The sequence below is a fragment of the Oryzias latipes genome, chromosome 21, assembly GCF_053564925.1.
Source record: "Oryzias latipes strain Hd-rR chromosome 21, Olatipes_Hd-rR_3.1".
Taxonomy (NCBI): domain Eukaryota; kingdom Metazoa; phylum Chordata; class Actinopteri; order Beloniformes; family Adrianichthyidae; genus Oryzias; species Oryzias latipes.
This window is the reverse complement of record NC_136257.1, coordinates 32,601,699-32,628,720: the sequence shown is the minus strand read 5'-3', so window position 1 is coordinate 32,628,720 and position 27,022 is coordinate 32,601,699. Positions and strand designations below refer to the sequence as shown.

General features: G+C 38.9%; 1 protein-coding gene across 4 annotated transcripts; it reads right to left on the bottom strand.

The window, feature by feature from the left end:
* Positions 1-257: 257 nt before the first annotated feature.
* On the bottom strand, positions 258-14,875 carry LOC144988556 (uncharacterized). 4 transcript variants are annotated; one of them, XM_078939018.1, is made up of 7 exons: positions 14,779-14,875; positions 14,038-14,066; positions 12,937-13,556; positions 4,977-12,805; positions 4,735-4,853; positions 4,515-4,598; positions 258-4,417 (listed from the first exon to the last, which is right to left on the bottom strand). In XM_078939018.1, the coding sequence occupies exons 3-4, from the start codon at positions 12,958-12,960 to the stop codon at positions 5,864-5,866; spliced, it is 6,966 nt and encodes a 2,321-aa protein (XP_078795144.1). In that variant the 5' UTR covers positions 12,961-13,556; positions 14,038-14,066; positions 14,779-14,875; the 3' UTR covers positions 258-4,417; positions 4,515-4,598; positions 4,735-4,853; positions 4,977-5,863. The 4 variants fall into 4 exon arrangements, with proteins under 4 accessions (XP_078795144.1, XP_078795141.1, XP_078795142.1 ...); XM_078939015.1 differs by having other exon boundaries at positions 4,977-13,556; XM_078939016.1 differs by lacking the exon at positions 14,779-14,875 and having other exon boundaries at positions 4,977-13,556; positions 14,038-14,177.
* Positions 14,876-27,022: the final 12,147 nt, after the last annotated feature.

The window sequence follows — 27,022 nt, the reverse complement described above, 5'->3', positions numbered from 1 at the left end:
AAGGTCAAAGAAATAGATACATTTCTTAGTTTTTTTTCTTTAGAAAACTCATCTTAAGGTGCCTATAACATAAAAAGTACAATGTTTAAAAATGTGAAATTTTGGAAATTTAATACTATATTTAAAATAATTTTATGTCTGCAAAGTTCAGACTTTTATCAACAGTAAATATACTTTAAAGGTTTCAGTTGTAGGAAAAAAAATTTAACAGTTAATAGTAAAAGGGTTAACGAAGCATCAGACAGAAAGTTTAGAAGACAATTCAAAAGAGATTTTATTTTTACACAAACCTTAATGCATTTTTCAGACACATAATTTCATCATGCACACAAAAGTTTATTTGTAACAGAAAAACAAATTGAAAGTAGAAATTATGAATGAGTTAGAACAATCTAAACACTTTTTACAAATAAAAATTTTGCCCATGTTAAAATAAAAATTTAATTGCAAGAATGAAATTTGTTATGATATATACGCAAACAACTTCCAATTGAAGAAACAAAAGAAACAATAAGCATTTTTTTATTTATTGTGTTTGGGTGTGAGTATGCACGTGTGTGTGTGCGTGTAATAAGCAATTATACATAAAAATAGAATCATGCTTTACTGAAATGATTCAGACTTAATATTTTAATGCCTAGAATAAAACATCAATCAGGTTGTCTTGGTTTCTTGTTTCAGCAGAACTTGAACATTTTACCAGAAAAAAAATATAAACCTAAGTAGAAAAATAGAAAAAAGTTATAGATATTTAACTCCATGACACCAAGTTTATCATTCTTAATGCATTCATTTCAAAGACTTTATAGCATCCCAATAAAAAAGACTTTAGTAAAAAGTGAAAAACATGAATGAAATTTGAAATTGTTAACAAAAACATTACAAGGACCTTTAAAGTATAAAAAGTACTTTATCCTAAAAAACAATTTTAAATACTTTTTTAAATAAATAAATAAGCAAGCAAACCAACCAACCAAAAAAAATAATAAAGTGCTTTTTCAGTGACCCAAACATAAATGACAAAAAAAAATGAAAGATACCAAAAAATAAAAGTGTAAACAACAATTTCTAAGACTTTATAGCATCCCAATAAAAAAAGACTTTAGTAAAAAGTGAAAAACATGAATGAAATTTGAAATTGTTAACACAAACATTACAAGTACCTTTGATCTTATTTTAAAGATTATTTTTAAACATACTGACAATTTAAAGTAAAAAAAAATATTCTAAATAACAATTCTAAATACTTGTATCTCAGGGCTCCAGACTGCGAGCAATTGGTCGCATTTTGCGACCAAAATTTGAGAGTGTGCGACTGAATTTTACATCCAGTCGCACATGTGCGACCAGTAAATTTGCCTCCCCCACCCTACGTATTATTTATACATCAAACGTAGAAGGGGCACGTCAATGATCAATGAAATAATCAATGAGACGCGAGCGCACGCAGGCAGACACACACTCGCGCACATACTCATGAAACGCGAGCACGTACACTCGCGTGATATCTGTCTGTGAGGCGGCCAATGCGTGTGAGAAGAATAGGGAAAGCCACTTTGAGTGGCTAAAATGCGTGTAGGGGGAGGGGCCTAGAGATAATCGAGTGCGCGTAAACATCTGTGGGAAGGAAACGGAGACAAATATATTGTAATTTTATGTGTTGTCTATGTCTGTAACATTTTGCTGCCTCTTGGCCAGGACTCCCTTGTAATAGAGGTTTTTAATCTCAATGGGACTTTCCTGGTTAAATAAAGGTTAAATAAAAAAATATATATATCATCACAACCTGATATGTGCGTCTGAGCTATGGGTAAGCGAACTATTGATTCGTTCTTCCGACCTGCGGCTAGTGTACCAGGGCCAGAGTCTACAGCAGGGGTCTCAAACTCGCGGCCTCCTAGATGATATTTTGCGGCCCCCGCCTTAATATGAAAAAGTTCAATTTTAATGCAGTCCCGCCAGTTTGTATGAAAAACACTTTTTCATTGTCGTGCGCGGAGCTGACCAACCAATCACAGTGGGGTATATAACTCTTGGGGGCGTGACAATGACAGGGCTTGAAAGCAGGAAACCTGACAGCCCCCTCCCTCCCCGGACCACATTAAGGAGTTCCTTACTTTCCTATAAAACGTATCTATTCGCTCGTAGTTTTCTAAATACATGCAGTCCGTGCTGAACTTTTCTCTGGGTTGCACAGACCCGGAGGAAGGTTTAGGGTTTTGGTCAAGCGCGCGGCGGCGTGTCACCCCCGACCACAAACGGTTTATGCACGGCTGTTACGGCAGCACACCGCTCCTGTGGGAGTCGGGTCAGCTGAGGAGAATAAATGTCCCACACCTACATCCGTGACAGCTAACGGGGCTTGAACATTAAATATGTGCGAGTGACAAGATTTAGTCTCAGACACACTGAAAACACGTTGGGGAAAATGCAACGATAGACGTGTTTAAGATGATCCAGCGCCGCGCCTGGATCGTTGGGGTGACCAGGCATGGGGGGGGGGGGGTCCTTACCATTCAATTTAGTTTTAATATGCCTATCTGTCCCCCTTAGTTGGATCTGTTATTATTTATTTTGTATTTATTTGAATGTTTTGTAATGTATTCAGCCTTTTTTTAATCAATTGGTATTTTAAATTATTTTAATTGATCACTGAACTACAAAAACCATCAGGACACATGTCCCATAATGCATTGTTTTGTAGTCTGTGGGACAGCTTTCAGTCAGTGCAGTACTAAATTTCCAGCTGCGTTCGCTCAGGTTGGGGTCTTGCTCCCGCCCCTTTCTCGTGATATTTTTGTTTTGATTGACAGGTGATGTTGGAGCAAAAACAAAAATATACGTCACACACCAGGTGATCTGTGCAGCGTTGAGTCCACCTGGGTGATTATTGTGCATCTTGGCTGCACTTATTTGGTGTCACCAACATACATTTCCATCCATTTTCTTTACTATTTGTACTGTCATGACAGCGATGCTTTTGTCAGTTTACCTTCTTGTTGCATCTTCAAAAGTGCAGATTAAAATGTGACACTAAATTAGAAACAGCACATTGTATTTTTGCATCTATTATTAAAGTATTTATTAGTAATACAGTGGAAATTAGTAGATTTGGTAAGCATGTTCATTTACGGTATGCGCCCCTAAATTTTCTGGTTGTGCCCCTAAAATTTTCAGTTGGGGGCCACAGTGCTCCTAGTGAAAAAAGTTAGTCTGGAGCCCTGTATCTAAATAAATAAATAAACATGCAAAACCAACCCAAATAATATTAAAGTGCTTTTTCAGTGACCTGAACATAAATATGACAAAAAAAGGAAAGATACCAAAAAATGAAAGTGTAAACAACAATTTCTAACCCTTTGTAATGATTTAGGGATAACTCAATTCAGTTCATGTTCATTTCTATAATAAAATTTAAAAAGCTCAGTTATCTAAAGTGCTGTGCAGCATAAAACAAGAGAAATTCCAATCTGACTAATAAAAACAAGAAAATCTATCTTAGTTTGAATGAAAATAAACATTTTAACTACAGCAAAGAGTCATAACTAAAAGAACAAACAAAACAAAAGACAGTAGAAAAGCATCATATAAGCACTAAAGAAACAATTATGTATGAAATAATATAAATAATGCATGACTTCTTTGTTCTTTGGTTACCAAACATGATGTGTTGAAATATTATTCTACAATGTAAATCTGTATGTGTCTATATGATTAGTACTTTCAGTGATTACTTTTATAGTTTTATCGCATGAAAAACATGACTTTTTATAAACCTGTCCAAATAACAGACAAATTTATGGAACACAAATACTGAGGACAGAATATGTCTGATATAATATTAACAAGAATGGAGAATGGCAGATATATACATAACTGACTGAAAGTAACTGAGTTGTGTTTCCCATAGTACCCAGACTAACTGAGTTGGTAACTCTGCAGTTGAATCTGTAACTAATGTCTCTACTGGCTTTAGACGGTCCAGCATTAGAGCACAAATGTGAAACCTGTTATCTCTCCGTACGAGCTGACAGCCACAGTCAGGGAGGATTCCTGCGCTTCACTCTAGTGTCTCAGACACATTCAGATTTTGTCTTTCCAATTCAGTTTTGGATGTCTGACTTTTGAATGGTGCACAGTTATTTAAAACTTCAATAAAAGTAGGAGAGTGATATTGAGAAGTTTCCAAACATCCACAATGTGATAAAGTATGATCACAAACATGTGAATCCAGCTTCTACAATTTCCAACAGTCTTTAAAGAAAAAAACCTCTGAAATATCCATAACTGTTTAGTTTTCTGTTCATGTTTCTGTCTGTAGAGGCTCAAATCAAAGATCCAAAGAATGTTCACCATGTGACCGCTTCCACTTTCAGATGATGAGCTGATGCCTCCTTGAACTTGTTTGAATGAAGATCTTTAAATAAAAGATCAAGAGTGTTGAGAAAGTGCTTCAGTGTGTTGGTCATTGAAGGTAGATGTTTTAGGAAGGAATTAAAATAGTCAAAGTTTACCTTTCAGCCTTGTTTGGAGGTTCTGATCCAGAACAGAGACGACTAGAACAGTGTGAAGACGACGGTTTCCCTGCAGCACCATGTCTGAAATCAGAGCAGACCACTTAGTCTAAACCAGGGTGGACAGATGGGATGTCCAGGAAAAAATGTGGAGCTGCTCCTCACAAAACTACACAAATTCTGGAATGACTCTGGAAGGTGGGATGAAGAACATGAATACCTTCAACAGTGCTGCAGGACACATCTGCTGTCCAGAGAATCTTCACTCCCATTTGGTTAGGAAGACTTGAGAAGAGGTACCAGGTCAGGACTGAAGGTCTCAGCAGTGCTGTGAAGAACCTGAAGAAAGAACACATGGATGATGCTTTAGTCCTCCAACATGTGATCTAGGAGATGCTCCAGCTGAAATGAAAGCAGACTGGAGGAGAACGATATTCTCTGAAAGTGAAACTAGTTCAGAACCTTCTGACTCTGTTGGAGGAGCTCATGTGGTCCAGCAGTGATGTTCTTCTCTGTTCTTGTTAGGCTGTGTTGTGTCTCTGCTCCCAGGTGAAGGCTGAAAGGGTTCCAGCTCATCTTCTGCTTTGAAGGAGGACTGAGATGGCAGGACCTAGAGCCTTTCTCTGTGGTCCAACAACTGTGGTCTAGTTTGGACCTGATCTTGATCGAGATGGTGGAAAGTGTGCAGTCGCTGCTGCAGCTGCACTTAGTGAAGCTAGACGTTCTCACAGGAGAACATGTCAACAACCCAGACGTGCAGATAGTTGAAAAAAAAACAAAAAACAGACAGAAATACATCTACATAGTATGCCCCACCCCCACCCTTCCCTACTGTGGGCTGTCAGCTGGTCTGTGTTGGTGGGACATCAGAAGTCTGGAGACCACATGGACACCAGACTTCTGATATTGTCCTGCTGCAGTAAATGTCATCTAGCTTGTATTCAACCGTTGGTTCTGTGCATTTATCCTCCCTGACCCAGACCCACCCGGATAAATGCACAGAACCAACGAGCCCACAGTTCTGTATCAACATGATTATCTGGAAAAGATGTTCACCTGATTGTGTTTGATTCTCTATTAAAACATTAGTAGAACTAAACGGATTTGATTAAAGTCTAATCAGGAATGTTTGACATAATCTGTTTAATAAAACAATTAATTATAATGTTTGATTATCTAATAAAAGTAAAAAATGAGTCTTTTGTTAAAGTATTTTACAAACATGATACCAGCAGTTCAAACAAGTTCAGCGTTTAGATCCCAAATACTCACATTTACGGTCTTCCTTCCTGCAGCACAAACACAGTTTGGTCTCATATTTCAGCACATTTAAAGCTCACCTGACTTGTTCACGTCTGGCTGAAGGACAGGACACAGAAAACAGGGTTGTGGTAGCTGTGGTAGGTCCTCAGGACACCAGAACTGAGACATGGCTGTGGCTGAGAAATGAAAATGAGGTCGAGCAGCGTGTTCTTCTCTGTGGTGGCAGAAGTGATCAGTTGTTTGTACCCTCTAGACTGAAACATCTCCACAATGGGCTTTCGTACCATGAGCAGCTGATTCTCATTGAAGTCACCTGACACAATGATTGGATGACAGTCCATCACCTCCAGAGAGTCCAGAAGACTTACCAGGTTCTGCAGGAATACTGAGACACTGTAGTCTGGAGGTCTGTAGACAGCTGCTATCAGAGCCTGGAACGGAGCCTGAAGCTTCAAAACCACAAACTCAAGATCAGTCACATTGTGTAAATACTGTTTGTGTTGGACCTGGATGTAGTTTCTGACATAAACAGCAACTCCTCCTCCACCTCTGCTGGCCATGTGAGGAAGGTTAGTGTAGGACACGTGTCTGTTACGTCTGAACATGGCGTAGCCGTCCAGCTGGAGACTTTCTGCAACAGAGGAGCCTTGCAGGTGGGTTTCAGTGAGACACAAAACATCTGCTAGACACATTTCATGATGACTCCTGATGTCGCTGATGTGAGATGCAAGTCCCTCTGTGTTGTGGTGGACAATAGTCAGAGTGTGGGATCTGCTCACTGCTTCTCTCACCTGCAGAAGAGGCATTGTGTGGTCTACCTGTGCTGGTCTCATGGTGTGCAGAGCTGCAGTGATTTCTGGGTTGGCATAGATCTTCCTCTCGTCCATGTCCAGTAGATACAGACCACTGAGAGCCGTCACCCTGCTGAGAGCTACATAAGCCATACCTGGTTCAAAGATGTTCTTCAGTGACACCACAGCAGCACTGGTCGTGAGGCCCTGAGTCTTGTGCACGGTGCAGGCAAAGGCTAGTCTCACAGGAAACTGTCTTCGGACCACCCTCCTCTGTTTCAGGTTCTCCTCTGCTCTCTCGATGTAGACCTGGTCATCTGCAGCTCCAGTCTGGTTGTTTCTCACCTGGTTGTCCATTCTGAGACCAAGTTTGATGATGTGTTGGTCGTTTCCAGAACTTACCACTCTCAGCAGCTTACCAAATGCACCGTTGACCAGGCCGTTCTGGATGTCGATGTTTCTGGTGAGCATGACTCGAACTCCCTCAGCGACCTTCAGAGTGTCTGCCAACTCGTTTCTGCCTCCTTTACCTGGTTTGTCCTGTCGGGTCATTCTGCCTGTTTGTGGGTCTTTCTGGAAGTCGTCTGCATCGATGCTGATCACGTCTGGGTGGAGCAGAGTGAGTGTTGCAGAGTTGTGCTCATCGACCTGCTTGTTGGTGGCAAAAATGTGCAGAACATCAGTGGGACAACGAGAAGCATCTGTGATGGTCTGAGACAACAAATCTCTGTCTTCCTGAGACAACTCCTCCGTCTTTTCCTTCACCCGAAGTCTGTTCAGCAGCTCTGCAAAGGCAACGTCGTCTTTCTGCCGCATGATGTCCGTCAGAGTGACCACCTGGAAATGTTGCCACCACAGGTCAATGTCTGACGGCTGAAACACACACAGGGGTTTAGACTGTCTCACTGGTGGCAGCTGATAAAAATCTCCAACGGCTAAAACTGACATTCCTCCAAAGGGTTTCTGACTGCCTTTGATCTGTTTCAGCCTTGCATCTACATAAGCAAACAGAGGCCTTGACACCATTGAAATCTCATCAATAATCATGATTTCAGCGTTGAAAAGCTCAGCTCTGACCTCATCCAGCTGGTTACCAAGTCCACAGATCGGAGGTTTCAGGCTTCTAGGCAGCTTCAGGAGAGAGTGGAGGGTTGTTCCACAGATGTTGAAGGCAGCGGTACCAGTAAAAGCAGTGAGCAAGACAGTTGGGTTTGAGATGTCGGCCTCCTCTGAACGTGCTGGTAGTTTCCTCAGGATCTTAGAGGCTTCTGAGTAAATGCATTTGATCAGATGAGATTTACCTGTTCCTGCACCACCGTTAACAAAAAGGAAGAACGGCTCTGGATCCAGTTGACACACACGTTTGATGCACCAGTCTCTGACTGCATAGAACACACTGGCCTGCTTCTGGTTCAGGGTCTGATACATACCACGTAGAACTGCTGGGTCCATGGATGAAGGCTCTCTGAAGGCTCTGACTTCTGTTCCAGCGTTAGACTGAGGGTTGTAGTCTGGGACATTTTCCTGTTCGTTGTCAGCCTCATCTGCCTGCAAGTCATCATCACACTGCACCCTCACAACATCAGATTCAGGAGCAAGATTACACCACTCATCAACCGCCTGGTCTCCGTTGTCTTCAAACTCCTGCAGAGCGTTCTCAATCTCCTCACTGTTCTTCTCATACCTCTTTCTGTTTCGTTTGACTATGTCAATCACATACTCATAGTCTTCGGATCCCGGCAGATACGACACGCCAGACTGGTAGAAGGACTGATAGGTTGGGAAGTGCTCTGACTTCAGCTCTGAGTCTGAGCGATGAGGAACATACAGTTTCAGAAGTCTACCGTAAAACTGCTCTGGGTGTTTCTCCTGTGAACAGTGGTAATATCTGATGACAGCTGCTTTGTCATTTCGCCGTCTCTGCACAAACCCTAAGTCATTGAGGAGCGGTAAAACATTCTTACTCTTTGACTTGTTAGCACTGACAAACCTGCATGTTGAAGCAAAATCAGCCAAACACATGCCCTCGTACTCCGGTGTCTCCGGTCTGGCTTTGTATTTGTCACTCAGACTGGTCATCCAGATGTTGCAGCAGTCGTCTGTGGTGTTCTCCAGGAACGAGAGAGGTCGACTCATGCGGACTGGGTTGTCATCTGTAGGTACAAACACAACTGCACGAGAACCTTTTTTCATGTGTAAACCACAAGCACGCGTGACACACTCCTGAGCACTAATCTCTCTCTTTTTTGAATAAGCCTGCATGACCGCTCTCATCTCATCACACTCGTTCACCCGGTCCATGTGAGCATTATCCATCACAGTTTTCAGATAGTCAGACAGGCCGCTCTCCTTTTTGGTGATGTACTTGGTCAGATACTCGATGCAGGAGTAAGCGTTGAGGATGTAGGACACGTCGATGTTGCTGTCCCAGGCTTCAAGCAGATGTGGATTGTAATTATTTATCCACGAGTCTTTGGGCTGACGTTTCAGAACCAGGGCCGTTTTTCTGGTCATGCTGTGGAGGTAGCCTTCATACTCTGCCATCGTCAGGTTGCATTGAGCCAGGAGCTGGTCCAAGGTCAAAGAAGCAGTTTGAGGGTCGATCAGGAGCTGGTACAGAGGTCTGAGTTTCTCCTTTGCAGCACCGGTGTGGTCATCTTCATCAGGTCTTGTTATCATGGTTCGTCTACATGGTGGTTTAGGAAAACCAAACCTGCACCCAGAGTTCACGCTCTTGAAACAAGTTCTAGTGTGGTTCCTGCTGTGTTTCTGCACCTCTGTCACCTTCTTGTACAGTTCTGGTTGTGTGTTTGGGTCAGGAAGTTGGGCTGAGATGTACCTGTCAACAAAATCACACACAGTCTGATCACTGTTTACTTCCACCTGTGGGGCCTGATCAATCCAGAGCATCATGTGAATGTGGGGACTCCCTCTGTGCTGAAACTCTACTCTGTAAAAGAAGTCAATGACCTTTCCTAAAGGCTGAGCATCTGAACACAACAAGTCCCTGAAAAGACATTCAACCCGTTTGTCAAAAAGCCTCATCACACACACTGGATTGGATCTGAGGATCTCACACTTCTGTGACCAGTCTAGAGCTTCAAAGTCAACCTGTTCACCCTGTTGTCTCTTAACAGCTGTAATGACTTCAGGCCACCTCATCTCTGCTGCTGAAAATGTACAGAAGAATGTTGGCGTTCCTAACTGTCGAATCATGGCATACAGGTCTCTGGTGGTTTTGTGCCAGTAGGCTGGAGTTCCTCTCAGGGGCTGCATGAACCTGATGGCATCTTTATTCCTCACAAGTCTCTCCACCTCTTGTTTGTCCTGCAACATAGCTGAGGTTATCCTACGTCCATCTCTAGTCAGAGTTTTACCTTTTCTCAGCTGTACCATCATGCTGGAGTTGGCCAGGTGGATCTCAGTCACAAACTGGGCAAAAAACAGATATGTTGGGTCTCTAGCAAAGCGATCATCTGTGTTAAAAAGTCTAGACTTGAAATAACCACTGGGTGTGACTTTAATACGTCTGTGTTCGTCCAGCGTGTTCTGACCAGTAGGAAACTGCACCGGGAACGCCATGGCCTCCAGTTTAGGGGTTCTGAAGAAGCCGACGGGACTGTTTCTTTCTGCAGGAGCGACACAGTAGGTGTTATCAGAGAAACACATGATCTCTTCTGAAATGTCTGGCACCTGCAAACAGGATTCCAAAGCAAAGCCTCCGTTTGGCAGCTCATTCTCTTCTTCATCATCATTTCTCTGCTGCTGTGCTGGTTCATCATCATCACTTAACCTCTCAACTTCACGTTCAGACTCACACATGGCACTTTTCTCACACATGTCTATCTCCATTAAATCTGCTTCATCATAATCACCGTCATCCATCCTATCATTCTCCTCCTCCTCATCATCATCATCATCATCAGGAAGTGTGGGGTCACAGAGTTCAGCTTCATCTCTGATAGTTATGTCCTGGTATTGTGGGTGTATACGTTTTAGTTTGAGCAGCGCTCGTACAAGTTTAGACCAAGTTACCGTCTGGAACAGCTGATGACCTTTGTAACACAAGCGTCTCTTCAGTTTCACTCTCATCACCTGAGACTCGTTTCTTAGTCTGGGTAAAGCTTCCACTGTTTCCTGCACCTGTGAGGGAACACACACTACATTGCCACGAATCAGTCTTTGTCTGCCTTTAGGAAGAGGAATTATTTTAGCAAAAGGAATACACTTAGAGATCAGATGTCTCTCCAGGATGTTCAGGTCTTTCAGTTCATCAGGAATCTCTGTCAGTTCTAGGTTGTTGACAGCAGCTAGAGCTGGTACAGCACCTTTTTTGACATAACTGTGACATGTGTGACAAATCCACTCCTTACGTCTCTCACTAGGAACTAAACATGGTTGGTCTCTGCAGGAACCTTCACACACGTGGACATATTTACCTGTCAGGCACGGTTCAATGACTGCTGTATTGGTTACATAACTGGGCCTTCTGCAGACTAGGACCTGGTTTGGAAACGAGGCTTTATGACACACAGTGCAAACATAAGAGGGTCCGGCTTGAATGTTGGACCTGAAGACAGAAATGGCATTTTTAATCAAACTGTTGTCCGTCTCTGTTTCTACAGTCTGTGTAGGTCTCTTCATCTGTCTGTACTTTTTTCTTATTATCATGGCACATCTGAGGTTGTGCATCCGTCTAAATGCACAGTTACTTCTGTATCTGTCTCTCATCATCTGTTTCATAAACTGTCTGTGTCTCAAACGGAAAACTCTGTCATTTTCATAACGTTGATGAGATCTATGCTTCATGTAAAATCTCTGTTTCTGTCTGAACTCTTCATTTAGCCTGTAACGGTTTCTTATAGACATTTTTTGTTTCTGTCTGAACTGTTCGCTTTGCCTGTAACGATCTCTGATGTACAGTTTTCTTTTTTGTTGAAAGTCTACATTTTTAATAGTACAGTTCTTATTATAAGTCTTCATATTCAGTTTCTTTCTTTCTCGAAGTTGGTTATTCTCAGAATAATTCTTTTGACTCTGCAGAGTTTTCTTTTCTCTGAAAGTAGGATTGTTTTTATATTTTTCTCTTTCTTTACTATTTTTATCCTCCTGTTTCTGGCCTTTTTTCATGGAGTTTATCAATCTTCTCCTCATTTTTCGTCTTTCTGACTTACTAAGCCTTGAAAAATTAATGGAGGTTTCTGTAAGTCCAGTATCAGGAAGATCTCCAGCAGTGGTTTGGATGACATCAGTGTGAAGATTTTTGTCAGTGACAGAAACATCATGTGATGAAGTAGATTCACCTGTAGGTTGATGTTCAGTTGTGGTCTCAGACATCATGAGTCCTACCTGCTGCACAGTTGAGGTGACATTACCAGCAGATGCTTCTTCCATGATGACAGCAGATGTGGACAGGTGTGGAGAGATGATCAGAGGCTGGTCAGCAGCTGGATGTGAGGTTGACCCATCAGCAGCTCCATGTGACTCAGCAACAGTTGGTCTGCAGTCCAACACGTTTCTCCTGCCGTCTGTGTTTACACTGGAAAACTCGACAGGCTTCAGCTCATACAGGGTGGAAGGTTGGGTGTCAAACTTGGAGTGGCAGAGTTTGATCCTGTCAATCATGTCAGTCAGGCGTGTGAATTTCAACATTACAGCAGTACCAGACTCTAAAGCAGATGGTAAACCTTCAGCAGTGCGGGAATGAGGATCAAAAAAGCCGTAGTGGTAGCCATCGTGTGATTTACATCGGAAAACTGCAACAGTTAAACCTGACATGATCAGCAGAGCATACTGGACATCAGAAGACAGGTGGCTGAGTCCTTCTTCAAGGCTGGGAAGGTTGTTTCCTCCTAGAAATGATCCATAAATGCCAGGTAGTGTCATGTTCACATTATATGTAGATCTACGTGCAGTTACTACCTCTGGTAACTCATCAGTGGCCAGATAAACACTGGTTGGAAACCTTTGTCTGACCTGCCTGTACACCGCATCACCTTTATCTAAAACGTGGTCAAGATCTGCTCTAGTAATGTTCTCATTTTCATACAGAAATGCCAAAAACACCTGACTGTTAGCTGTACACTGTGTATTCCTAAATGTACCATATTTAAGAGAACTTTGGCTGTAAGATGCAGAAACATGTTTGACAGATGCTGGGAGTTTCAGCTTCATCTTGTCCACATGAGATGGTCCAGCACTCGGTTCTTCTGGTTCAGTCTGGTGTACCTGCTGTCTCTGAGCAAATGGAGGTTTATGAGTAGCATCATGGTGAACTACAGCTGAGAAAGTATCTCCATCAGAAATGAATTCTACTTCACTCAAACTATCAGGGCGAAGTCCTCTCTTCACAACATCAGCATACGAACCTTTCTGTAATTGTTGACCACCATGTAGGACCTCTGGACTCTCAGCAGACACGTTTACCAGGTTCACGATCTGAGGAGCTTCCTTTTCATCAGCAGCTGCACCTTCTCTCACGTTCTTCCATCGCGTCTTCTGGGACTGGGAACGCTGGTTCTTCCTAGGCATTCTTTAGACTTTAGATTTAGATCTTTGGAATCAAGCAAGATTTTTGGCACTTATTTGCCCCAGGTACTTTTAACCTGACAGAAGTTTGATCACACAATCAGTTGAATCTTATATATTTGAAATCTGGTATCTTTCAAGGTCTTATAGTTGGGTTCAGTATAGTTTTCAAGCAATGACCAGGCACTTTTCACCTGCAGCACTTATTCGCTGAGAAAAAGGCACTTTTCACCTGAAAGGAGGTATAGCAGAAAATCAGAGTTGAGATGAAGCAGAAACAAAAAAATAAAATAAAAACAAACAAAAAGACGTGACAAGAAAATTAGAGAAGTAAAGATTGAGAATATGCAGAATACTGACAGAATAGTAATAGGGTATTTAAAAGAGTTTATATAGATAAAGGCAAAGTCTAGAAAAAGCCAAGATAACAAGAGAGCAGAGAGCGTGGACACAGGATCCCCTGGAAGACACACAAAAAAAATGATGTAAAAAAAGTGTAAAACTGTCCAGCCAGCAAGATTTCATACACAAAACAGATGCCACTAGTTTCTTTAGCAATGCAGTTTATAAACCATAAGATAGATCCACATAAAAATAAAAAATTCTGAATAATACTACAAAGTTTGATATAAATATTTTACATACCATTTTTAAGTTGTTGGAAGGATAAAGTTTAGTCTCCTACTGCACTTTGTTACAAGAACAACGTAAACACTACAGAGCTATTAATGTAATAAAGTGCAGTCATTAATGTCAGAACAAATCAGAGACTTAAGGTTGATGTGGATCAGAAAGTGGAAGAAATGTGGGACTTTATTGAGCAAGAACACAGTACCACATTAAAAAACACAATATCTGAGCTCAGAGTAAACCACATTTGTTTAAAATTAAAAAGCAGTCCATTATAAAGTAGAGAAAAAGATTGTAAGGTGTGCACTTACCAGCTGAAACACAGTGAAGTTCACTCAGACTAGGAGAAAAAAAATAAAAACTTGTTATCCAGTTAATTTCTGTCACTTTTAAGCTCACCAAAAATCTGGATATATTGTTATTTTTATTACATTACATAAAGGTAGTGATTTAAACTTTGATACTTTATTTGTGCAAGTGCTTTAAAACAGAAAAATTATAGTATTTAAACATGTACTTTAGTTATAATATATCTATACTTATTATACTGAAATAATACATTAGGTTACGACTGTGAAAAATGTTGTAATTAAACTTTAATATATTTTTACTTTGTAATTAATAAACCACTAAAACAGTTTGACGTGTATATGTTGAGACAAGTTTAGTTTCATGTTACAACTGTGAACATTATGTATTTATACTTTAATTGTATTTTTACTTTTTGTTTTATAAAGTACTGAAACTCTCTGACGTTGTGGTGACCTTTAACAATTCAGTTAATCTGAAAAACCTTGAACCGCAAGACTTAAGTTAACTTTATTTAACAGTTTAGTAACTCTGTTAACTAGCATGTTGTGTTAGCACTAACATGAACAAGCTAATGTCTAAACGATTCTTTCCTCAACAAACAGCCCTGCATTTTCCCGGGGCTGGGTAATTTTAAAAAAAGTTACACTTATAAATGTATAATAACTTTTTGGTAAAAAGTAGAGCACAATTAGTTCGAAATTAGACTATTCTGAACCTGACTGGACCTGCGACGAACTTACCTGAAGAGAGTCGGGAGCGAACTACAGAGACGGAGATTGTGACGCAGCTGTAACAGGATGAGGCATTCAATGTAACTCGGAATATGCAAATTAACCAATAGCATTTCAGCTGTCCTCTGTTGCCAGGCAGGGGTGATGGTTTTGACCAAAATCGATGTCTGTCATTCATTTCTTTCAACCAATCAGATTTTGAGTTCGTGTCACCGGGAGTTTCAACGTTCAGCATTCAGACCTTCTGATTGGACAGAAGTTTTTGCACGCAGCCTTTTTCCAGATTGAGAATCACAGAGCAGTTTTTGATCCCTTTCAGTTAAAAACACAGCTGACTATAATCTAATCCATGGATGATTTTGAAGTAATATCTCCCACGGATCTCCTAGACTTTCTTCATAAGAAAAATTTAAATAGCCATAATCTGGGAATGAAAATTCATGGCTGCTTCTCAATGTATGAATGCAAAATAAAAACACGATTAAATAAACCCTTGAACAATCACAATTTTAATCTGAAACAGACTTTAACATTGAATAAAAACATTAATTTCATGAAAATACTTAGAAAACATAACAACATAACTTAATGCAACAAAATATTTCATTTATTTTCTCACATTTCATTCAGGACAGTAATTTTAGACACCCTCTTGCCCGTTCTCTCAGCCCGAATCCTCAGAGGGCCGTCTTCAAATGAATGCCCCAGAGAGTCCCAGAGCTCTGCTTCCACCTCCAGGGCCTCAAAGTCCTCCAGGAGCAGCTCCAGGTCCCCCTTCTCCCTCCCCTCCCTGACAGCTATGATATTTAGCTGCACCTCCTCAGCAGCTTGGATGACCACCTACCAAAACAATTTTTATTAATTACTTCCCAACTTTACTCTTAAGTATATATCATTTTACAGTGTCATTTCATTATCATTTTTGCTGTTTTAGTCCATACCTCTATTAAGGAGTAATTTGTTGACTGGAAGTGGCCCCCCACCGAAGATCCCCGTTTCATGTGCGTGAGCCTCACATGGCCACCCGCCTCAAAGGGAAAAATGGCCGCCTCCCGCCACAGACATATGCTCACCTCTGCCCTGTCCTATACAGAGAGAGAAGTTATTGTTATGCACACGCACATACACACAGTATTTAAACGTTCATAAGTACATACTTGCTGTAAACGAATCTGTCTCATTGGTACGTCGTACCTCCCACTTTTCACCCTCCTGATAGCAAACACCTAATGAAGACAATTAATGTGAAAAAAATTACATGACCTGTTAAGGTGGATTGTATGCAATTACATGACTTGTACATCCTTACCTCCAAAACTTTTCCTTCGAAAGTGAGGAGGGGTTGACCTTCCACCTGGTCCACGTTCATCAGGGGTGTTAAAATGGATGGTGGATCCAGGAGTCGGTCTGCCTCTTGTTTCAGTGACTCTGTCACTGAAACAGGTGAAGTCCAGTAGAAGGCCGTGTGGGGGGTGGGGAGGATTGCATAGGGGGGATATGTTCCCTGCAGCTTATATCCCTTCATGATGTAATTCCTCCCCACGCAGACTTTAGAGGATAGTTCCTCAAATAAGGTCATTTTGGCAACCGACTGACCATCACTGATGATAACCACTTTGTTTTGTTTTTTTATTTGTGGAACAACTGAACTGTTGGAAAAGTCCCAAGAAATAACTTGGGACTTTTCCTTCTCTTTCAAAATATGTATATGCAGCGGTGGGGGGGCTGCATATGGGCCATTCTTTCTGCTGTTTAAAACTTGGCTGAGTGTCATTCTGAGATGAGAGGAAAAAAAGAGAAAAGACAGCAAAAGTTACCTAAGATTGTCCTTCAGTTATTACTCCATAATTTCATATAAGTTGTTACTACTCACTTTAAAATAAACTGCTTCACCAACCCATACACATTAAAATACATCTATTAATATTAGCTATATAGAAAAAGACATTAGTTTTGTGAAAACCCTGAAATAGTCAAGCCTTATATTATAAAAAAAAATCAGACACACAGAAAAAACTGCTGGAAAACTAAATTTAACTTTCAGAAATAGTATTAATAAACATTAAGTGTCCCTTTTTATAAGAAAAATATGAAATTAAGAATTTTTAAACAAATTCCTCCTTTTTTTTCTTTCTTTGAAGTGACTTACCTCCAGCTTCTTGTCAGCTCAGCTTCGAAGTGCCGATTTTGCCGCCACTGGACTTAAATACTTCTTACGCATCCCTCACGTGCCGGACACACTGTTGCTGGGCAAGGTTTTCACAATGGAGCATTTAACCAATCACATTTCAGCTGTCCTCTGCTGCCAGGCAGGGTGATGGTATTGACCAAATTCAATGTCTGTCAATCATTTCTTTCAACCAATTAGATTTTGAGTTGGTATCACCGGGGTTTTCTAGCAGGTTTAGGCAACGATCAGCCTTCAGACCTTCTGATTGGACAGAAGTTTACACACGCAGTCTTGTCCAGTTTGAAACAGAGATAAACGGAGAAAAGTGGTTCAATATACTGTATGGGGTGATCATTTACAAAAAACAATAAAAAAAAGAAATAAAGAAACGATTAAAGCTTAATATAAATAAAGTTAAAACAGCAATTCAACCAAAAAATGTTTGTAAAAAATTATATATAAAATCATCTCTCTCTCTCCCTATATAAAAAAGACTTATATATATATATATACAGGGCCGGCCCTGTACTTCCGGGGGCCCTAAGCGAAATTTAATTTGTGGGCCCTCTAACTGATAAGCAACACCAACAAAACCCAACTGTTGTAATATAAATGAGATAACTCTATACATTTTGTGAATGTATTATTGCTGCTGCTGCTGCTGAAGAATTGAATACAGTATATTGAAGTGAAAAGAAAAAAATATGAATGACAAATGTATATAGATATATATTTTTTTAATTTAACATTAGGCACTCAACAAATGACATTCACAAAACTCCAACTTATTAAAAACAGCAACTTAATAGAAAATCATATAATGATAAAACAATCCAAAATAAAGAACACAACAGCTCACTGGGGGTGGTTTTGGAAAGTCAGAGTCTTTCTCAGTCTTAAAAGGACCTCTTTACACCAAATCCATTCTTTCTGGATCAGAGAGTGTGGTTGGCCATTCAGCTGGATGAATTGGATTTGAGGTTGGTGGGATTTTGGAACTAGTAGGCTTCTCTTCCATACACGCCTCTCTTGGAGTCTCTGGAACATGAGATACAGAACTTCAACAACAGCAACAAGTGAAAAGTCAAACAGTCTCATCAAATCTACAGAACAGTTGCTGTGACGCTGGAAGCAGAATGTTGGAAGAAGAGCCTTCACTTTTGCCTGTGTGTGTGCCCAAATGTATGACTTTCTTTTAAGTAATAATGAAGCAATAAGTTTTATATAGGTTCCATATTGGGGGGATTTGAACTTACCAGCAGCAGCATCAACGTTTTCCCTTTCAACAGAGGATGTGGTGACAGCAGTTTCTTCTGCAGCTAAAAAACAAGAATTATTAGTATACAATAATCACTGATAAAGCTAAAAAAAAATAATGGCTCATTCAAAATCTGTGTGCAGGTTTTTCACAATTTCATGATCTTTTTATATATTTATGATTTATTGATTGTGCATTTGCACAAGATCATAATTATTTATATTTATATATTTATTTATTTAATTATAAAAAGTTTGGGACTCGATACTCTTCACGTAAAAACGTAAAATACCATTTTACGTTTGGGTCGGAATGGGATGACGAACAAATCGACTTCAGTTTCAGGCAAATCGATAAAAGTACACCTTTGGTTGCCTTAGCAACGAAGTTTGTTTGCTAACCACGCCCACATTCCTTATATGTCCAGATCCAGTGAATTTCAATATGTTCAGTTCCAGGCATGGATGAAGTTCATTGCAATATTTGCTTCAGATTTTGTCATAAAATGGCCACCAAACAGTAGGTTGTGTCGACATCCCATAATGATTTCTAAACGTATTTTATAGTCCAAAGCCTCGTGATCATTTTAATGTTTGAACGGTGTCTCTAGCTACAAGTATGTTGAAGTTATATTGGTTGAAAGAACAAAGGTTTCAAATTTGAAAAATACAAAATGGCTGCCAAACAGTCTCCATCCCATAAAGACTTCAAAACTTGATATTGTAGTTCAAAGCACTGATCATTTGACAGTAAAAGTAGAGTCACCTCATGCAGAAGGGGACATCCTGCCAAATGCAGTGCCTCAAAATAAATTCTCTCAACTATGCATGTTCCATTTGTTTTAGTACACTCATCCATGTGTAATGAAAATATATTTTGATCATCAGCCAGCTAGCTGAATGACACAGCAAAATATTGTAATTTAACCACTGACATGTTGTATAAAAACATGATAGTCACTTCTCGTAACAGCCACCTAACTCATGGTTTGGGAATCAACACTTTCCCATGAGCCTTAGCGGCCGTGGGCGGGGCTAAGGCCCGGGTCCCAACGCTTGTCCACAAGATGGCTGCGGAGCACATGTTTGAACTGCAGCTTCCAGCTACGAGGAGGAAAATAAAAAATACATCAAAACTAACTTAGATTTGCTCCCACTGTTTTTTCTAACATACATTGAGTGTTTGTGTGTGTGCTTTAAGCTGCTGTGATCATTTTAACGTTTGAATGGTGTCTCTAGCTAAAATTGTGTGGAAGTTGTTATGGTTGGAATTAGCAAAGGTTTTCATGATTGAAAATAAGCTGAATTTTTGGATGAAATGGCTCAACTGTCCTGGAAAATCCTGGAAAATCTTGAAAGTTAAAGGATTTGAAAGACCAAAAGTAATAGCTGAAAGGATTAAGCTGAAAGATCTTAACATTGCAACAGTAGAATGTCTAAAATAGGTCAAACATTGTAGAAGGAGTTAAGCATGAAAGCTAAAAAATTGTTGAAAAAATGGCTGAAATGTCCTGGAAAATCCTGGAATATTTTGAAAAATTAAAGGACCACAAGTCAAAGGTGAACATTGTAAAAGTAGAATGACCAAAACAGGTCAAAATTTGTAGATGGATTTAAGCATGAAAGCTCAAATTGTTAAAAAAATGGATGTACTGTTGAAAATTTGAAGATGATGCTAAAATGTCAAAAAGTGCTAGCATCAGTATCATCAACTGACTCAAAAAAACAAATTGTTTGAGAGTATTATATTGGTAAAAGCTACATGTTATAAGTTGACAGAAAATCCCCTTTTTTCAAAATGGCGGCTTTTCTATTAATTTTATCTCCATAGCAACCATTTTACGTTTGGGGCGGCATGGGATGACGAACAAATCGACGTCAGTTTCAGACAAATCGGAAAAAGTAAATTTTTGGACGTCCTTAGCAACGAGCTTTGTTTGCTAACCACGCCCACATTCCTTATATGTCCAGATCCAGTGAATTTCAATATGTTCAGTTCCAGCCATGGATGTAGTTTATTGCAACATTTGCTTCAGATTTTGTCAAAAAATGCCAACCAAACAGTAGGTTGTGTTGCCATCCCATAATAATTTCAAAACGTATGTTGAAGTCCAAAGCCTTGTGAGCATTTCAATGTTTGAACGGTGCCTCTAGCTGAAAGCTTGTTAAAGTTATAATGCTTGAAAGCAACAAAGGTTTTCAAGGATTCTCCATGTATTTAAATGAAGCAAAAATCTTGGAAAATCCTGGAAAATCTTGGAATATCTTGAAAAGTTCAAAGATTTAAAAGACTAAAAGTCATAGCTGAAAGAAATAAGCTGAAAGGGTTGAACATTGTATTAGTAGAAGGATTAAAATACGTGAAAGTTTAAAGAAGTTTAAAATTGCCTCACATTTTGGCACAAAATGGCCGCCAAACTGTAGGTGGTGTTGCCATCCCATAATAATTTTTAAACCTTATGTTGAAGTCCAAAACCTTGTGAACATTTCAATATTTGAACGGTGTCTCTAGCCAAAAGAATGTTAAAGTTACAATTGTTTAAAGAAGCAAAGGTGTGGCCAATGGAGCAAAAAGATTGGAAAATCTGGGAATATCCGGGAATATCTGGAAAAGTTCAAGGATTTGAAGGATCAAAAGTCATAGCTGAAAGGAATAAGCTGAAAAGGTTGAACATTGTAATAGTAGAATGGTAAAAATAGGTGAAAGTTTGAAGAAGTTTAAAATTGCCTCACATTTTGGCACAAAATGGCCGCCAAACTGTAGGTGGTGTTGCCATCCCATAATAATTTTGAACCTTATGTTGAAGTCCAAAACCTTGTGAACATTTCAATATTTGAACGGTGTCTCTAGCCAAAAGAATGTTAAAGTTACAATTGTTTAAAGAAGCAAAGGTGTGGCCAATGGAGCAAAAAGATTGGAAAATCTGGGAATATCCGGGAATATCTGGAAAAGTTCAAGGATTTGAAGGATCAAAAGTCATAGCTGAAAGGAATAAGCTGAAAAGGTTGAACATTGTAATAGTAGAATGGTAAAAATAGGTGAAAGTTTGAAGAAGTTTAAAATTGCCTCACATTTTGGCACAAAATGGCCGCCAAACTTTAGGTGGTGTTGCCATCCCATAATATTTTTGAACCTTATGTTGAAGTCCAAAACCTTGTGAACATTTCAATATTAGAACGGTGTCTCTAGCCAAAAGAATGTTAAAGTTACAATTGTTTAAAGAAGCAAAGGTGTGGCCAATGGAGCAAAAACATTGGAAAATCTGGGAATATCCGGGAATATCTGGAAAAGTTCAAGGATTTGAAGGACCAAAATGTCATAGCTAGAATAAGATGAAAGAGCTGAACATTTTCATAGTCGAACGGTTAAAATAGGTGAAAAATTGTAGAAGGAGTTTAACTGTGAACTTCTGAACGAAAAATTCTCCATGTATTTCAATGGAGCAAAAATTCCCGGAAAACCTGGAATATCTTAAAAAGTAAAAGGATTTGAAAAACCAAAAGTCATAGCAGAAATAAGATGAAAGAGATGAACATTTTAATAGTAGAATGGTTAAAATAGGTTAAAAATTGTAGAAGTAGTTAAACGCCAAAAAACGGCGGAAGATACTATAATAAATAAAGAGAAACAGAAAAACAAAGGGTTGAATGCTTTACAGCATTCAACCAACTAGAAGGAGCTGCATTTCCAGAAGAAAATGCAGGGTTGAATGCTGTATTGCTGAATGAAAGCAGAAATATGATGAAAAAGCGGAACATTGTAAAAGTAGAATGTCTAAAATAGGTCAAACATTGTAGAAGGAGTTAAGCATGAAAGCTAAAATTGTTGAAAAAATGGCTGAAATGTCTTGGAAAATCCTGGAATATTTTGAAAAGTTAAAGGACCAAAAGTCAAAGGGGAACATTGTAAAGGTAGAATGACCAAAATAGGTCAAAATTTGTAGACGGAGTTAAGCAGGAAAACTGAAATTGTGGAAAAAATGGATGTACTGTTGAAAATGATGAAGATGATGCTAAAATGGCTAAAAGTGCTAGCATCAGCATCATCAACTGACTCAAAAAAACACATTGTTTGAGAGTATCATATTGGTAAAAGTTACATGTTCTTAGTTGACAGAAAATCCACTTTTTTCAAAATGGCGGCTTTTCTATTAATTTTATCTCCATAGCAACCATTTTACTTGTGGGTCGCCTGGGGATGACGAACAAATCGACGTCAGTTTCAGACAAATCAGAAAAAGTAAACCTTTGGACGTCCTTAGCAACAAAGTTTGTTTGCTGACCACGCCCACATTCCTTATATGTCCAGATCCAGTGAATTTCAATATGTTCAGTTCCAGGCATGGATGAAGTTTATTGCAATATTTACTTCAGATTTTGACATAAAAAGGCCACCAACAGTAGTTTGTGTCGACATCCCATAATTATTTCTAAACGTATGTTGAAGTCCAAAGCCTTGTGAGCATTTCAATGTTTGAACGGTGCATGGTTAAAACAGGTGAAAGTTTGAAGAAGTTTAAAATTGCCTCACATTTTGGCACAAAATGGCCGCCAAACTGTAGGTGGTGTTGCCATCCCATAATAATTTTGAACTTTATGTTGAAGTCCAAAACCTTGTGAACATTTCAATATTTGAACGGTGTCTCTAGCCAAAAGAATGTTAAAGTTACAAATGTTTAAAGAAGCAAAGGTGTGGCCAATGGAGCAAAAACATTGGAAAATCTGGGAATATCCGGGAATATCTGGAAAAGTTCAAAGATTTGAAGGACAAAAGTCATAGCTGAAAGGAATAAGATGAAAGGGTTGAACATTGTAATAGTAGAATGGTAAAAATAGGTGAAAGTTTGAAGAAGTTTAAAATTGCCTCACATTTTGGCACAAAATGGCCGCCAAACTGTAGGTGGTGTTGCCATCCCATAATAATTTTTAAACCTTATGTTGAAGTCCAAAACCTTGTGAACATTTCAATATTTGAACAGTGTCTCTAGCCAAAAGAATGTTAAAGTTACAATTGTTTAAAGAAGCAAAGGTGTGGCCAATGGAGCAAAAAGATTGGAAAATCTGGGAATATCCGGGAATATCTGGAAAAGTTCAAGGATTTGAAGGACCAAAAGTCATAGCTGAAAGGAATAAGCTGAAAAGGTTGAACATTGTAATGGTAGAATGGTAAAAATAGGTGAAAGTTTGAAGAAGTTTTAAATTGCCTCACATTTTGGCACAAAATGGCCGCCAAACTGTAGGTGGTGTTGCCATCCCATAATAATTTTGAACCTTATGTTGAAGTCCAAAACCTTGTAAACATTTCAATATTTGAACGGTGTCTCTAGCCAAAAGAATGTTAAAGTTACAATTGTTTAAAGAAGCAAAGGTGTGACCAATGGAGCAAAAAGATTGGAAAATCTGGGAATATCTGGGAATATCTGGAAAAGTTCAAGGATTTGAAGGACCAAAAGTCATAGCTGAAAGGAATAAGATGAAAGGGTTGAACATTGTAATAGTAGAATGTTAAAAATAGGTGAAAGTTTGAAGAAGTTTAAAATTGCCTCACATTTTGGCACAAAATGGCCGCCAAACTGTAGGTGGTGTTGCCATCCCATAATAATTTTGAGCCTTATGTTGAAGTCCAAAGCCTTGTGAACATTTAAATGTTTGAACGGTGTCTCTAACCAAAAGAATGTTAAAGTTACAATTGTTTAAAGAAGCAAAGGTGTGGTCAATGGAGCAAAATAATTGGAAAATCCGGGAATATCCGGGAATATCTGGAAAAGTTCACGGATTTGAAGGACAAAATGTCATAGCTGGAATAAGATGAAAGAGCTGAACATTTTCATAGTCAAACGGTTAAAATAGGTGAAAAATTGTAGAAGGAGTTTAGCTGTGAACTTCTGAACGAAAAATTCTCCATGTATTTCAATGGAGCAAAAATTCCCGGAAAACCTGGAATATCTTAAAAAGTAAAAGGATTTGAAAAACCAAAAGTCATAGCACAAATAAGCAGAAAGAGCTGAACATTTTAAAAGTTGAATGGTTACAATCGGTTAAAAATTGTAGAAGGAGTTAAGCGGCGAAAAACGGCGGAAGATAGGCGTAAAGAATAACTAGAAGACGCTGCATTTCCAGAAGAAAATGCAGGGTTGAATGCTGTATTGCTGAATGAAAGCTGAATTTGCTAAAGAAATGGCTGAACAAAGCTGGAAGAGCTCAAAATTTTAAACGTAGAATGGTCAAAGTGGGTAAAAAACTGTATAAGAAGTTAAGCTATAAGATTTCCCATGTATTTTAATGAAGCAAAAATCCTCGAATATCTTTAAAAGTTCAAAGATTTGAGAAAAAAAGTCATAGCGGGAATAAGCTAAAAAAGTTGGACATTGTAATAATAGAATGGCTAAAATAGGTCAAAATTTGTAGAAGGAGTTAAGCATGAAAGCTGAAATTGTTGAAAAAATGGCTGAACTTTTGAAAATTTGAAGATGTTGCTAAAATGGCTAAAAGTGCTAGCATTGGAATCAGCATCATCAACTGACTCCAAAAAACACATTGTTTGAGAGTATCATATTGGTCAAAGCTACATGTTCTAAGTTGATAGAAAATCCAGTCTTTTCAAAATGGCGGCTTTTCTATTGATTTTATCTCCATAGCAACCATTTTATGTTTGGGTCGCCTGGAGATGAGGAACAAATCAACGTCGGTTTCAGATGAATCGGAAAAAGTAAACTTTTGGACGTCCTTAGCAACGAAGTTTGTTTGCTAACCACGCCCACATTCCTTATATGTCCAGATCCAGTGAATTTCAATATGTTCCGTTCCAGCCATGGATGAAGTTTATTGCAATATTTGCTTCAGATTTTGTCAAAAAATGCCCACCAAACAGTAGGTTGTGTTGCCATCCCATAATAATTTCAAAACGTATGTTGAAGTCCAAAGCCTTGTGAGCATTTCAATGTTTGAACGGTGCCTCTAGCTGAAAGCATGTTAAAGTTATAATGCTTGAAAGCAACAAAGGTTTTCAAGGATTCTCCATGTATTTAAATGAAGCAAAAATCTTGGAAAATCCTGGAAAATCTTGGAATATCTTGAAAAGTTCAACATTTGAAAGACTAAAAGTCGTAGCTGAATGGAATAAGCTGAAAGGGTTGAACATTGTAATAGTAGAATGGTAAAAATAGGTGAAAGTTTGAAGAAATTTAAAATTGCCTCACATTTTGGCACAAAATGGCCGCCAAACTGTAGGTGGTGTTGCCATCCCATAATAATTTTGAACCTTATGTTGACGTCCAAAACCTTGTGAACATTTCAATATTTGAACGGTGTCTCTAGCCAAAAGAATGTTAAAGTTACAATTGTTTAAAGAAGCAAAGGTGTGGCCAATGGAGCAAAAAGATTGGAAAATCTGGGAATATCCGGGAATATCTGGAAAAGTTCAAGGATTTGAAGGACCAAAAGTCATAGCTGAAAGGAATAAGCTGAAAGGGTTGAACATTGTAATAGTAGAATGGTAAAATTAGGTGAAAGTTTGAAGAAGTTTAAAATTGCCTCACATTTTGGCACAAAATGGCCGCCAAACTGTAGGTGGTGTTGCCATCCCATAATAATTTTGAGCCTTATGTTGAAGTCCAAAGCCTTGTGAACATTTCAATGTTTGAACGGTGTCTCTAGCCAAAAGAATGTTAAAGTTACAATTGTTTAAAGAAGCAAAGGTGTGGTCAATGGAGCAAAATAATTGGAAAATCCGGGAATATCCGGGAATATCTGGAAAAGTTCACGGATTTGAAGGACAAAATGTCATAGCTAGAATAAGATGAAAGAGCTGAACATTTTCATAGTCAAACGGTTAAAATAGGTGAAAAATTGTAGAAGGAGTTTAACTGTGAACTTCTGCACGAAAAATTCTCCATGTATTTCAATGGAGCAAAAATTCCCGGAAAACCTGGAATATCTTAAAAAGTAAAATGATTTGAAAAACCAAAAGTCATAGCACAAATAAGCAGAAAGAGCTGAACATTTTAAAAGTTGAATGGTTACAATCGGTTAAAAATTGTAGAAGGAGTTAAGCGGCGAAAAACGGCGGAAGATAGGTGTAAAGAATAATAATAAATAAAGAGAAACAGGAAAACAAAGGGTTGAATGCTTTACAGCATTCAACCAACTAGAAGGAGCTGCATTTCCAGAAGAAAATGCAGGGTTGAATGCTGTAGTGCTGAATGAAAGCTGAATTAGCTGAAGAAATGGCTGAACTGTACTGGAAAACCTTGAAAAGGTAAAGGTACAAAACTCCTAGCAGGAATAAGCTGAAAAAGTTGAACATTGTAATAGTAGAATGGCTAAAATAGGTCAAAGTTTGTAGATGGAGTTAAGCATTAAAGCTGAAATTGTTGAAAAAATGGCTAAACTTTTGAAAATGTGAAGATGTTGCTAATATGGCTAAAAGTGCTAGCACTGAAATCAGCATCATCAACTGACTCAAAAAAACACATTGTTTAAGAGTATCATATTGGTAAAACTACATGTTCTAAGTTGACAGAAAATCCACTTTTTTGAAAATGGCGGCTTTTCTATTAATTTTATCTCCATAGCAACCATTTTATGTTTGGGTCGCCTGGGGATGACGAACAAATCGACATTAGTTTCAGACAAATTGGAAAAAGTAAACCTTTGGACGTCCTTAGCAACAAAGTTTGTTTGCTAACCACACCCACATTCCTTATATGTCCAGATCCAGTGAATTTCAATATGTTCGGTTCTAGCCATGGATGAAGTTTATTGCAATATTTGCTTCAGATTTTGTAATGAAATTGCCACCAAACAGTAGGTTGTGTCGACATCCCA

Bases quoted from the DNA above. Each gene is read 5' to 3' on its own strand.
- LOC144988556 (XM_078939015.1), bottom strand. From the start codon at position 13,099: ATGCCTAGGAAGAACCAGCGTTCCCAGTCCCAGAAGACGCGATGGAAG.